Source organism: Ursus americanus, chromosome 22 (assembly GCF_024610735.1).
Source record: "Ursus americanus isolate L20-20 chromosome 22, mUrsAme1.1.p, whole genome shotgun sequence".
Taxonomy (NCBI): domain Eukaryota; kingdom Metazoa; phylum Chordata; class Mammalia; order Carnivora; family Ursidae; genus Ursus; species Ursus americanus.
In genome coordinates, this window is record NC_142148.1 from 48,536,631 (window position 1) to 48,550,578 (window position 13,948).

The window sequence follows — 13,948 nt, forward strand, 5'->3', positions numbered from 1 at the left end:
TACAAAGAGAACAAACACAGCTATTAGAATCCAAACTAAACATTTTTGAACACTGTTGTGCTACAATCAAGTGGAAAGTATTTTTTCTTGGTCTGGCCAAGTCGATGTAACTGATCCTTTCAGAAAACAAATTAACACTCTCCTGAACCTAGGGAGATACTGGCAGTGGGATGGCTGAGGATGGCATATGGCAATCCACTTGGAGGACAAGGAATACCAAGGGACACAGGCTAGGGACTCCGGCATGAACTTCTCTGGTGAGGGCACAGATTTTCCTAACAACTGGCACCGGAGTTCTTCGAAGCTACTCAAGTAAAATCATCTTCATTTTGTTTCAAGTTGATTTCCAATTATTTGCTGATTTTCACTGAAAAATGAGAAGATTCAATAGTTACAGAGTATTAAACTGCTAATGAACCTGAAAGCAAAAAGGATACCATGATAAGGAATCCTACTGAGAGATGGATGACAAAAGCATGTCATTGAAAATTGGGCAACAGGCAAGCTATGCCTATGCTAGCTCAGGTGGATATGGGGTAGAGGGTGGGCGCCAGGGAGCAGGGGAAAAAGAGGCATTCTGTGTTTTCACTTAGAGACCTAACAACCTTCCACCTAGATGGGAGCCAAGAGGTAATCAATCTCCCAATCCCCATTTTTGAGGTAAAATCCTGAGGTCTGGGAAGATTAAGTGATCAGCCAAAGCTGTTCTTTCCAATGTTCCCAAATGGCACTGGTTCTATTTTATATATTCATATAGATAAAGACTTAAAAAGTACAGCATTTATCATCAAACAGGCAATTTTTAAGAAGAATATTCTTTATGGGATTATAGAATCACCATGCTTGTCTTGCAAATTAGAGTCCAGATGACGGACTAACTCCCCATATGTGTTCAGGACATGCTTTTTAAGATTTGGATCTCGGTCATCTCACATTCACTGCGTAATAATCCCTCTCAAAAACCTGCAACCGGCTCATAGGTCTCCTTCGACTAGAAAAGAATCTTTACAAACTGAAGATGAGCGGTCAGGAAGAAAACTCAGAATGAGAACTTAAGAGCTGTTTACTGACAGGTAGATACAAATATCACTGTACTTTAATGATGCTATCACAATAAACAAAATGTTCAAATGGACTCCAACCGGAGGTCTTTATGTTTCCAGCCAGCCACGTACCTGCAGCATAGCCTGGGCCCCGGCTTTCCCGTTCTTATTTTCTTCTTGCGTCACACATCCTCTGCTCACTGCACCCGTGAAGGAGTATGTTCGTCCCCAACTGGAAGATCGCTTATGACGAGAACCGTCAGATGAGGTCTTTAGGAGATAAAAACCAGTTAACGGAGGGGGAAGAAGTACATGTTCACATATTTAATTCCTTACACTCACCAAAGTTCATGAGAATAGAGATTTTAGAAGGGCGAGTCTTTTTTCCATTTTGTTCACCACCTCCAGCATCTCAAACAGTGCCTAGTGTTTAGTATGTGCTGAAGAAATAAACACAGGTCCAGTGACTGAATGAGTCTCTAAAACAGACCTTTAAAATGTGTGATAAATTCCATTTGCTTATCTATTCGTTTTGACCTCATGACCAGTTATTAAAATGATTTCACCAATATTAAAAAATCAAAAATTATGGAATTAATATAGATATTTAAAAGTGATATGCCTTTGATTACAAATAGTCTTAAATGTTTGTTGTTAATTGCTGCAACACCCACTTTTAGAAATAATTTCTCAGGGGCGCCTGGGTAGCATAGTGCTTAAGTGTCTGCCTTAGGCTCAGGGCGTGATCCCGGTGTTCCGGGATCGAGTCCCACATTGGGCTCCTCCGCTGGGAGCCTGCTTCTTCCTCTCCCACTCCCCTGCTATGTTCCCTCTCTCGCTGGCTGTCTCTCTGTCGCATAAATAAATAAAAATCTTTAAAAAAAATAATTACTCAGACTAGTTTCAAAACAGCATGCCAGAAATAGAAACATGACAGATATTTTGTTTCAGGATGAGATCCCACTGTGTCGTTTTAGGTTTTTCCAGCCTCTAGCTTTACCTAACCAGGACGAAAAGTTCCATTCCAGCAGCACTCACTCTGAGGACAGCACCCAGCCCTGAAGTGAGGCTTCTTAAGAGAGGAGATAGCACTCATTATTGGGTTAGTCCTTTCGGCTGCTCTGGGCAGGCCACTGCACAAGACAAGACTGCCAAAACATTCTAAATTTAGTTTCTCAAATGCTATTTGTTTAAACATGTCAATACCAATACGGCAGTGACATTTTTAGTCTCATACGCAGACGTGTGAACATACGATGGTTCATAAAACAACTCTGCCGCCACAGTGAATGACAAAGCTGCCATGCACAGCCGGACCTAGCCTGAGGGGAAGGAGGTGACCAATGATCCTGAAGACAGCCCAAAAGCAGCCTCACTGAAGCAGGTCCTCACGGAACTCAGCAACTGGAGAGCAGCAACTACGATAAAAGAGCCCCGCCGGCCTGTGCCCCACTGACTGGCACCCTCGCCCGATCGGGTAGACTTTGCTAAAATACGTGTACTCCCAACTGAAACAAGCGACAACGTATTACCTCTTTGCTGTCAGTCTCTGAAAATCCTAATTTTTCAGCATCTTGTAGGGCAGCTTCTTTTTTATCTGGTTCTTCCATGAACACAGGTTTGTCCTGGAGGATCCACTTTCTGTACACTGGAACTACCTTCCTTGTTACAGCGATGTCACAGGAAGGCAACAAAAACGCCTAAAATAAAAAGAGAAGACTCCCTTTAACTCCACACCTGCTCAGATCACTGTAACAGACGCATAACAGACATTTCTAATCACCACCACCAAGTTCAGACTTTCCTCTGAAACATACGGAGCCAGATATTTTTGTGCACACCAAACTTGCTGAAGAGAAAAGGCATTTTCAATTGGGCCAGAAAATGTCATGCAATTTACAAATAACTTCTGTATTCTGAATATTTTTTTCACAAAAATAGCCAACATGCACGCCTACACAGATACTTTAAGTGGCTACATAAACCATAACAGTTATACAGCCCAATGAATTAGAAACTGAGTATAAGACAACAGACAGACTACTGCAGCCAGCTGCAGCCAACTGTCACACCTCCGCTAACTCCATGTGCAGGGATGTCGTGCTGGTGACGGAAGGATTATTTACACCACAGAAGTTGGCAAATGCTAATAATTGGAGCCGTTCTTTTTTCTTCCCCTTTGTCTTTCTCTTCCTTCCTTCTTTTTCGCCCCTCCCTTCCACCTTACCATCCCTTTCTGGGAGCCCACATTCACCAGCATACCAATGAGTCAAGACTGTACTCAGGTGTCTGTACTCACTGGTATGCTAGTGAATGCCGCTCGCAGAAAACACATGAAAGAGAGCCTCTGGCCAGCTGTAGCACTGTGCACATTGACGTGAACTTTCTTTTTTCCGATTTCTCACATTTATTTGAGAGAGAGAGAGAAAGAGAGAGAGCATGTGCCCAGCAGGGGAAGGGCAGTGGATGAGGGAGAGAGCAAGCAGACTCCAGCACTGAGCACAGAGCCTGACACGGGGCTCAATACCATGATGCTGAGATCACTGCCTGAGCCAAAACCAAGAGTCAGACTTTAGCTGACTGAGCCACAGAGCACCCCATGAACTTTTGAACATTACAGACTCTCTTTACACATATGCATGTAAGACTTCTGATTTAATGTAAGATTCCAAACATATAAACAAAACGGTAAAGGAGAAATGTATTTGCCTTTTGAGTATTAGCTCTAAGGAATATTTCTGACTGAGGGGTAAACACAAAGGAGAGGAACTCAATACTACAGAAGTGTTTTCATTCCATAGATGAAAAATTAAGCTGAGGCTCAGAACACATGAGATATTTTCCCAAGGTTACAAAGTAAGTTAGCGATGATTCTAGGTCTTGAAATCTCAAGATTCAGAGATTTCATACTGTCCTTAATGTTCACGCTACAGGATCCAATCACAGGCAGACTTTAGTGTAACAAGGATTCATGCAATATATATATTTCCATTGATGTCACATCAAATTCCAGAATAGAGGAGTCTGTGTTATAACAAGAAGGTAACATATCAATGTAACAAATATTCTGACTTGTATCTCAAGAACAATCAACAAAGACAAAGAAGAATATGACAAAGTACAATGTTGTCCCACTCTAATGTTGTTCCAAATTGTATTACAAATATTTTCACACATACAATAAAGTAGAAATACTTTAAAGTGAATACCATGTACTGCCGCCTAGATTCTACCATTAGCATTTGCTAGATTTTCTTACCACATACCTATCAACCCACCCCTATTTATCCTTCTTTCAACCCATTTTATTTTTGATGCATTGCAAAGAAATCTGCAAACATCAGTACATTTCACCCCTAAACATTTCAACATGCATATCACTTCCTTACAGTTCAAAATTTCTTTATGGTACTTTACATAAAATTTATAAATCAGGAAATGCACAAATGTTAAGTGAACCATGTGATGAGTTTGGACAAATGTAGACAATGAGGTAATCCAAATCCAAAATCAAAGGTATATCATGTTATCCTCCTCCTAAGAAACAAAGAGAAATGTTCTCTGTAGGAAAATAAGGTCACAGTAAAACCCAAATGATTTGTACAAACTGTCTGGTTAATATGATATGTAGCATATTCATTAAAAATCAGAAATATGAGAAAAGAAGTCAACATTAACAACACCACAATAAAAACCAGACAATACTTTAAAGACATAGGAGATCAGGATAAAGAAAGTTTCAAAAAGAAATGGAAATGGAATTGAAAAATAAAATAACCAAAATGAAAAACTCAGTGGGTATGGATTGACAACAGAATGGACATGGCTGAAAACAGGATGAAAAAACCAAAGGAAACACCCAGAGTGAAGCACGGTGAGACGAAAGGACGGCCTACTCAGAAAGGAAGGCAAGAGAAAGAACACAATGACAAGCTGCTCCTATACTTGGCTGCAGAGGCACAAGGAAAGAAGATTAGCAAAAGAGGGCAGAAATGATATTTGAGGAGAGAATGCCCGAGAATTTTGCCAAAATTGGTAAAAGATGTCAATCCACACACTCAAGAATCACAAACAAGCAGGGTAAATACAGAGTACCTTACAGTAAAAGTGCTGAAAACCAAGAACAATCAGAAAATCTTACAAGCTTCCAGAGGAAAAAAGAGACATTTCCTCCAAAGGAGCTACCACGTGACCTCACATGACTTCTCAAAGACAATGCAACAAATATTCAATGCGCAAAGACAGAACAGCTGCCCGGGTAGAATTCAATATCCAGAAAAACTGCACTTCCAAACCAAAAGCAAAATAGAGAAATTTTCAGATACAGAAATGAGAAAAACTTTTACCAGGAGATCTGACCTAAGGGAAATACTAAAAGTTATTCTTTAGGCAGAAGGAAAATAATTCTGGATCAGAGATTTAGGAAGAGATGAAAGTGCAATAAACAGGTAATTATTTGGATAACTCTAATTGGATAAAATATATATATATGAATATATATATAAAAGAATAAAACTGGGTAAAATAATAAATATGAAAGAGATAATATATGTGTATACATATAAATAATATATTCATAATATGGAATTCAAATACAGATGGTCCTCAACTTAGGACAGTTCAACTCAGAAGTTTTCAATGTTATGACAGTGCGAAAGTCACGCATATTCAGTAGAAACTGTACTTTGAATTTTGATCTTTTCCTGGGTTAGGGATATGTAGTATGACACTCTCTTGTGGCGCTGGGCGGTGGCAGTGGCTACAGCTCTCAGTCAGCCCTGGGATCGCAAGGATAAACACCTGATACACTTACTACCATTTTGTACCCATATAACCATTCTCTTTTTCACTTCTAGTATGGTATCCAATAAATTCCATGAGATATTTAACACCTTATTATAAGCTAGGCTTTGTGTTAGATGAGATCGCCCAACTTGTAGGCTAAAGTAAATGTTCTGAGCATGCTCAGGGTCGGTGAGGCTTAGCTATGATGTTCGGTAGGGTAGGTGTATTAAATGCATTTCTGACTTACTCTATGTTCAACTTCTGATGGCTTTATCGGGACAGAACTGCATTGTGAGTTGAGGCAAATCTGTACATAGCAGGGGCATATGAACTGAGAAGGAATAAATGGAACTGGAGTGCATACTTACAGGGTAAAAGTTGAAATTAATGCTAGATTTTAAGTTAGGGATGCAAACAATAAAATATTACAAATGAGTGTAAAAACACTAAGCTTGAAGAGAAAAACGGGATGCTAAAAACAACCAGCCTGAGAGAATTCAATACAATCAGCAATACAATTAGAGAGCAGAAAGTAAGATAGTGAACTTATACACCATTACAGTAGTTGTTATGTCAACTGTAAAGGGAACAATGCTCCAATCAAAAGATAGAAATTATAAGGTTCAATTTTAATAAGTATTAAAAGACCATTTGCCATTTATAAGGGGACGCCAAAAACATCCGGATGTAGAGAGGTTGAATGTAAAAAGAGAGAGATACACCATGCAAACACTAACCAAAGAAAACTGGTAGAGCTATATTAAGAATAGGCAAGACTGACTTTGAGGCCAAAAAGGAAAAAAAAAGTATTAATAAAGAGAAAAAATTCTTCCTGATGAAAGAATCAGTTCAAAGAAACATATGACATTTGTGAATCCATACTGAAACTAATAATTTTGCCTCAAATATATATATGTGTGTGTGTGTGTGTGTGTGTATAGCAAATACTGATAGACTTTGAAAAAAAATAGACCAATCCACAGTTATAGTAGGATATTCTCAGTAACTTGCAGAACAGCAGATCAAAAAAATAAGGATAGAGAAGAATGGAACACACGCTTCCTACCTTCTCACCGTATTCTCCATGTCTCGACCTCTCGTATTTTTCATCTTTGTCTCTCTGGGGGACAGTTGGGATAATTTCTTCAGGTCTGTCATTCTGTTTATTCAGTCCTCAGCTGTACCTAACCTGCTATTAAACTCACCCACTAAGGTTTTCCTTTACTATTTCAATTATTACTTTTTTTTTCATCTCTAGGAGTTCTGTTTCCTTATTATTCAAATCTGCTTAGTCGTTTGTTATAATTTCTTGTTTCCTGGAAACATTTCCAAGTTGTCTTTTATTACTTTAAACATGTTGAAGGTATTCATACTGAAAATTCTAGAAAAGTTTTGACTTGAAAATTCCTAATTGGAAGAAAGGGTGATCTGAAATTATTATACCCAGTTAAACTGTTTTTCATGTGGAAAAGCAAAAGGGAAACATTCCTCATCACAAACAAACTCAGGCACTAGAGCCTCAAGACACCTTCTTGAAAACACCCACTCAATGACAAAACAAGGCCATCGAAGAAGTGCATCAAAGCAAGCATGTTAGGACTCAGGACACCAGGAGGAGAGTGTAGCTAAATTCAGAACCAAGACTGAACAACTCTGCACATCAGAATTCCAAAACTGACTGCAAATAATAGTAAATTCAGGCTCACAATTGATAATATAATGAAATAAGTGGATGGGAACAGGAGGCTGAAGAAAATACCAGGCTGATAATTTCTTCAGATTTCTTAAGAAATCAATAAGTGCTATCTAAAATTACACCACGGGGATAAAAACTGATGCCACCACCTTAATGTGATTTTAATCTTCTCATTATAGATAAATATTTTGGTAATTAATATTTCTTGTGTTAAAGGAAATGTTTATTTGAATTTCTACAATTCTGTTTCTCTTTTTCTGCTGTCAAATTCAAATAAAATAAAATTCAGAGCTCTTCATTAAAAACGCACAAAAGCATCATTAAGAATTAAGATTCCATTGTCATAAAGTTACCTGTCCATCCTTCACCCCCACCCCGGTGCCTCCACATACCCTCCCATTGTCTCTGCCTTTACCTCAGTCAACCTCTGTCTGGTTTTACCTTCACCCATCCATGGCTGGCTGCCTGCGTGTCCATCTTTTTTTTTTTTTAAAGATTTTATTTATTTATTTGACAGAGAGAGACAGCCAGTGAGAGAGGGAACACAAGCAGGGGGAGTGGGAGAGGAAGAAGCAGGCTCATAGCAGAGGAGCCTGATGTGGGGCTCGATCCCATAATGTCGGGATCACGCCCTGAGCTGAAGGCAGATGCTTAACCGCTGTGCCACCCAGGCACCCCTGTCCATCTTTAACTGCCTGCCAAATTCTCTGTCTGCCTGTCTGTCTGCACCTACGCACCTGTCCATCTACACCTCCCTGCTCACTTCCACCTCTGCCAGCTGGCCTGTCTACACCTACTTGTCTCATCTTCTATGCCTGCCTGCCAGTTTGTTTATGTCCATCAGCTCCTCTGTAAGCCTTCCTGTCTGTCTGCCAGGCTGCTCTCTGTTTATATCCTGCCTTACCCATCTCCTCTCTGCCAGGCTCTTATTTGCTTCTCTAGCTAGCCAGGCCAGCAGTCAAATAGACACATGCAGGAATACCTGGAATGATACTCTACAAACATCAACAGGGGTTGCTTAATGGCAGTATTTTGAGTGATTGGCTTGGGACTCTATTTGTCTAATGAATATTCACTTTTTTAAAAATAAAGTTATTTTTTAAAACAAAACCAACACCAACAAAACAACATAATCGACAAATAACCTTTAGAGCAGTGCTTTGAACTTTTCAGACCCATAACCTAAGTAAGACATTTTACAGAAGCATATATGCATTTGGATAATAAATGTTGTTTTAGAAGGTTTACAAAGAAATACTAATCCTTAGAATACGCAGGGTACTCTGAAATGTTTCAGTCCATCCTATTCTCTTCTATTCCATTATTTTAAAACAATACTGGCCTTTTTTTTAAAGATTGTATTTATTCATCTGGGAGAGAGAGACAGAGCACAAGCAGGGGGAGAGAGAGAGGGAGAAGCAGACTCCTCGCTGAGCTGGGAGCCCAGTGTGGGGCTTGATCCCAGGACCTGGAGATCATGACCTGAGCCGAAGGCAGACGCTTACCCATCTGAGCCACCCAAGCGCCCCAAAATACTGGCTTTTGATAAGTTGATTTCATGACCTACAAATGGTCACAACAGGTAAGAAAAACACTGGTAAGAAGACAAGTTTCCAGCGGAGTGACCCCGAGACCAGAACTGCCCCACCTGAAGCTTCTACCACTCACTGTTAGCCTGCCTGCTGGGGGCAGCAGCAAACTGAGGCTGCCCTGAGCACCACTGAACCTCATCTCCCCTCATTTACCATCTATTTCCACTGCCTGCAACCTACCGAACCATCCAGGCCAAGGAGACTTGCACAGTTAGCCCCTGTCACGAGCCTCTCTGCGCTCGGGGCCCCTTGTCAGCATTTATTTCGACACCACACCCATGGACATCTGACCTTCCTCCATCATGCACTGTTCCCTGGTGCATACACACACATCTTACCTCCTTCACTGAGAACACGAGCTTCCTGAACGTACATTTTAAACTTTAATGGCCTTTAGGCCTAAATATTAAATAGTCAATGAACACTTTAAAATTGAAAACGAAATCACTAGGAAACAAGTCACATTTTGCCATCCTGAAAAGAACAATACAGAGAAAGACAATTATCATATGGTTTCACTCATTTATGGAACATAAGAAGCAGGAAGATCCGTAGGAGAAGAAAGGGAAGGTAAACAGAAAAGGGAATGAAACATGAGAGACTATGGACTCTGGGAAACAAACTGAGGACTTCCAAGGGGAGGGGGATGGGGGAATGGGATAGGTTGGTAATGGGTATTAAGGAGGGCACGTATTGCATGGTGCACTGGGTGTTATACGCAAGTAATGAATCATGGAACTTTACATCAAAAACTAGGGATGTACTGTATGGTGACTAACATAATAGAATAAAAAAATATTATTAATTAAAAAAAAAAGAACAGACAAAAAAATCCCGCCCCCCAAAAAAAGAATAATACATCATTGACCTCAAGAGGGCAATAGAATGCAATGTTAAAACCCACGCCCCTTCAAGAATCTCTACTTAGTATTTTCACATGCACAACCCTTACATTTTAAATTTCACATACATGCTTTCAAATTAGATTTGATGAAGAATAATGAGAAGGTGTAAATAAAATGTTTTTTGGCTTCACGGCACAAAGATGTCTCAGAAGTTCGGTCATAAGTAGTCTGCAGTTACCTACTTGGCCCAAGCTACTTCTGAACTGAATTTAGACTGGAGTGAGGACTAAATGGAATGCAGAATTTAGAGCACCCTCTGCCAGCGGTGCAATGTCAATAATGGATGCAGACAAAACTTTCCATATAGTAAATTAACAGTTTACACAATAAAGGTAAAACCACATCAGTTTAGCATTATCTCGTGTGCAAAATTTACAAGCTTTGTCAATCATATCTAGTCTTACAGTAAGCACTGGCGTCCAAGAGCTTAAAACATTGCTACAGATCAGGGCCTGCAAAGTATGGCCTGTCATCCAAATCCAGCCTGCCAAGTGACTTTCCTAAATAAAGTTCCCCGGGAACGCAGCCATGCTTCTTCGTTATGTGTTGTCCATGTCTCCTTTCTCACTACAAAGACAGAGCTAAATAGCTGTAACAGAGTCTGTGTGATCAACAAAGCCTGAAATACTATGATCTAGTCCTTTACTCTATAAAGAATATGACCTCTATCCTAAATTATATGACCTTGCTGACTTCAACTCAAATTAAATGGTTACCAAGTACCTTCCGTGGGTACAACAGGAACGCAACAGGGCAACGTTAATGGACAGACTAGGGTAGATTTTTAAGTCCTGGACTATTATGATAAAACAATGTTTTGGTGGCATGACATATACAGTATAGGCTAGAAAGGGATGACACAGCAGGTGTGGGGCTCCAGGGAGCATGCTGCTAACCACGGCCAAAGGAAAAGGAGGGAGCAGGAGTGAGAAAGCCCCCTGCATGGCTTGTCCAGGGATGGCTCACTGGTGGAGCTGGAGACGAGAAGCACGGGAGGGCTGAAATTAATACGCACACAAGCACACGAGTCCCGTTAAAGAAGTGGTCAAGTCATGAGGAGAAGCTGATGTTAGGGAAGAAAATAAGCTCAGCTCTGGCCTCGTCATCATTAAGACACCACTAGAATGTCAGACAAGGTCACCAGGGGGCACTTTAAAAGGCAAGTGTGCAAACAAGAAGCAAGGTCCAGACAAAAAGCTTGAGTGAGAGTCTCACGCCAAATGGCTGCTGGCTCCGAGCCCGAAGGAGGCAAGCGTGGAGTTACAGCAGAAGAGGCTCAAGCCCAGAACTTGGTCAATTCTTGGAATCTGGGGTCAAAGAAAACAGGGGCAAAGAAATGAGACAGAGAAGACACAGTCAGGGAGTGAGAATATTACACTAATATTTTCTTAAGTCCAACCTTTTTATTCACTAAAATACAAAATACGTGAAAACCTCCAGATTGCTGTGGATTACACTGGGACTTTCATTGTTGGTTGATTTTTCCTTAATGACAGTCTCAGAAGTGAAAGGGTTCATCGCTATCTAGAAGTCTTGCCCCTCCTCGGAAAGCTCTTCATACTGCACATGCACCGGTCACGTGTGTGCACAGGGCTCCTCCCCTTCTCCCCACGGACCACAGGTCTGCCATTCAGGGGCCTCACCTTCTGTGTGTGTGCCCAGACTCAACAGCTAGTCCCCATCACATGCACACACCCACAAAAGAGCCAGGCTCTGTCTCCCAGGGCACCGGTACCAAGATGCAGGTGGCCAGTGGCTCCAGCCCACACCACAGGTCTGCTGTTTTCTCCGCTGCACCACGGGTTCTGTTTCCTCTGTCAGAGCTTCTCCACAGCAGCACAACTAACATTTGAGGCCTGATGTTCCCTGTCGTGGGCTAGTGCAGGCCCTGTCCTATGCCTGTAGGATAATCACTGGCTACTACCCACTAGAGGCCAACAGCATTGCCCTCTCTCCAGTTGTGACGACCAAAAATGTCTCCGGACAATGCCCCTGGGGGGGCAGAGCCAGCCCCGGTTGTAGCTCAGGGCTGCTAATCGTTGCCCGGCCTCTGGTCTCTCTCTGCCGTCTTCTTCCGCACTTGCACCTGCTTTCTTGTTTGTACTTCCCCTCCCTTTTCACTCACCACAGTGGCCACCACCAGGGTGCTGTACCAGCGTCATCCCTTGCTTTCCCCTTATTCCCCTCCCCACCCAACTTTTTCCTCTTACGTCATAAAAACCTCAATCACACGTTCATGCCATGTGTGTTTGCAGGGAAAGTACAACCATCTGCAGAGCCTCCACAGAGCTCCCTCTGGCCCTTGGGACAACACCGGCCTGGGGCTCCTCTTTGCCATGTTCATTGGTTGATGAGTATTCAGCAAGAGCTTTCTTCCCACCTACCTCTGGGTTTCAAGTTTCTTACCGACATGTGAGGGTATTTTTGGAATGATTTGCTCAGATATAGAATTTCCCCTCCACATGTAGGAATTTTACAAAAACAAAATCTTAAAGAATCATACACAAAATCACAACACTCCGCATGAGAAATTAAAAGCAGGATTAGAGGGATCATTATTCAGTCCAGTAATGTAGCCCAACTCATCAGTAGTATTTCTTGCAGGACTATGCGCAAAAGACCAAGAACAAGTCTCCTCAATTTCATGAACTTATCACACACACACACACACACGCACACACGCACACACACACACACACTAACCTGATGAAAGACTTCGTTCACAAAGGTGACATAACCTCGCGTTGACAAGAGAACCCGCTGCACCATTTCATACACGGGGCGGTGCTCTTCTTCAATGCTACAATGGCTGGAGTTGCTGAGTCTTCGGTCAGACAAGGTGCTGCTGTTGGAATGGTTTTTCTCCGGCTCTGCAGGCCGCCGCCATCCAGCTCTGCCACCATCTCTTGCCCCACACCACCACCAATGGTCTGGAAGAAAGCCATTACCACTTCTTTGTCTTTTTTTTAATAATAATATTTTTTATTATATTATGTTAGTCACCATACAGTACATCCCTAGTTTTTGATGCAAAGTTCCATGACACATTACTTGCGTAAAACACCCAGTGTACCATGCAATACGTGCCTCCTTAACACCCATCACCAGCCTATCCCATCCCCTCCTCCCCAAGCCCTCGGTTTGTTTCCCAGAGTCCATAGTCTCTCATGGTTCATTCCTTTTGTTTATCCCCCTTTCTTTTTCCCTTTCTTCTCCTACCGATCTTCCTACTTCTTATGTTCCACAAATGAGTGAAACTATATGACAATTATCTTTCTCTGCTTGACTTATTTCACTTAGCATTATCTCTTTCAGTCCCGTCCATGTTGTTGCAAAATTTGTATAATCATTCTTTTTGATGGCTGAGTAATATTCCATTGTATATATGGACCACATCTTCTTAATCTGTTGAAGGGCATTCGGCTCCTTCTTTGATTTAGCTATTGTGGACAATGCTGCTATGAACATTGGGGTGCATATGGCCCTTCTCTTCACTATGTCTGTATCTTTGGGGTAAATACCCAGTAGTGAAATGGCTGGATCAAAGGGTAGCTCAATTTTAACTTTTTATGGGACCTCCACACTGTTTTCCAAAGTGCCTGTACCAACTTGCATTTGCACCAACAATGTAGGAGGGATCCCCTTTCTCCACATCCTCTCCAACATTTGTGGTTTCCTCCCTTGTCAATTTTTGCCATTCTAACTGCATAAGGTGGTATCCCAGTGTGGTTTTGATTTAAATTTCCTTGATGGCTAATGATGTTGAACCTTTTTTCATGTGTCTGTTAGCCATTTGTATGTCCTCATTGGAAAAGTGTCTCTTCATATCTTCTGCCCATTTTTTGATTTGTTTGTTTCTTGCGTATTGAGTTTGAGAAGTTCTTTGTAGATCTTGGATACCAGTCTTTGATCTGTAGTGTCATTTGC

General features: G+C 41.4%; 1 protein-coding gene across 20 annotated transcripts in view; it reads right to left on the reverse strand.

Annotated features, from left to right (window-relative positions):
- Positions 1-13,948, reverse strand: part of LOC123786225 (ral GTPase-activating protein subunit alpha-2-like) — a 54,884-nt gene that overhangs the window by 7,156 nt on the left and 33,780 nt on the right. For 19 of the 20 annotated variants that reach the window (XR_015721021.1, XR_015721019.1, XR_015721018.1 and 16 more), the window contains 3 exons: positions 12,725-12,951; positions 2,576-2,743; positions 1,176-1,313 (listed from right to left, as the gene is read on the reverse strand). Coding sequence is in view for 1 of the 20 variants with exons in the window: in XM_087853798.1 (XP_087709924.1) it covers positions 1,176-1,313; positions 2,576-2,743; positions 12,725-12,790 (372 nt within the window). In the remaining 19 variants the exon portion in view is untranslated. Of the gene's footprint in view, positions 1-1,175; positions 1,314-2,575; positions 2,744-11,285; positions 11,329-12,724; positions 12,952-13,948 lie in introns of all 20 variants that reach the window. The other variant, XR_015721022.1, reaches the window with a different exon arrangement.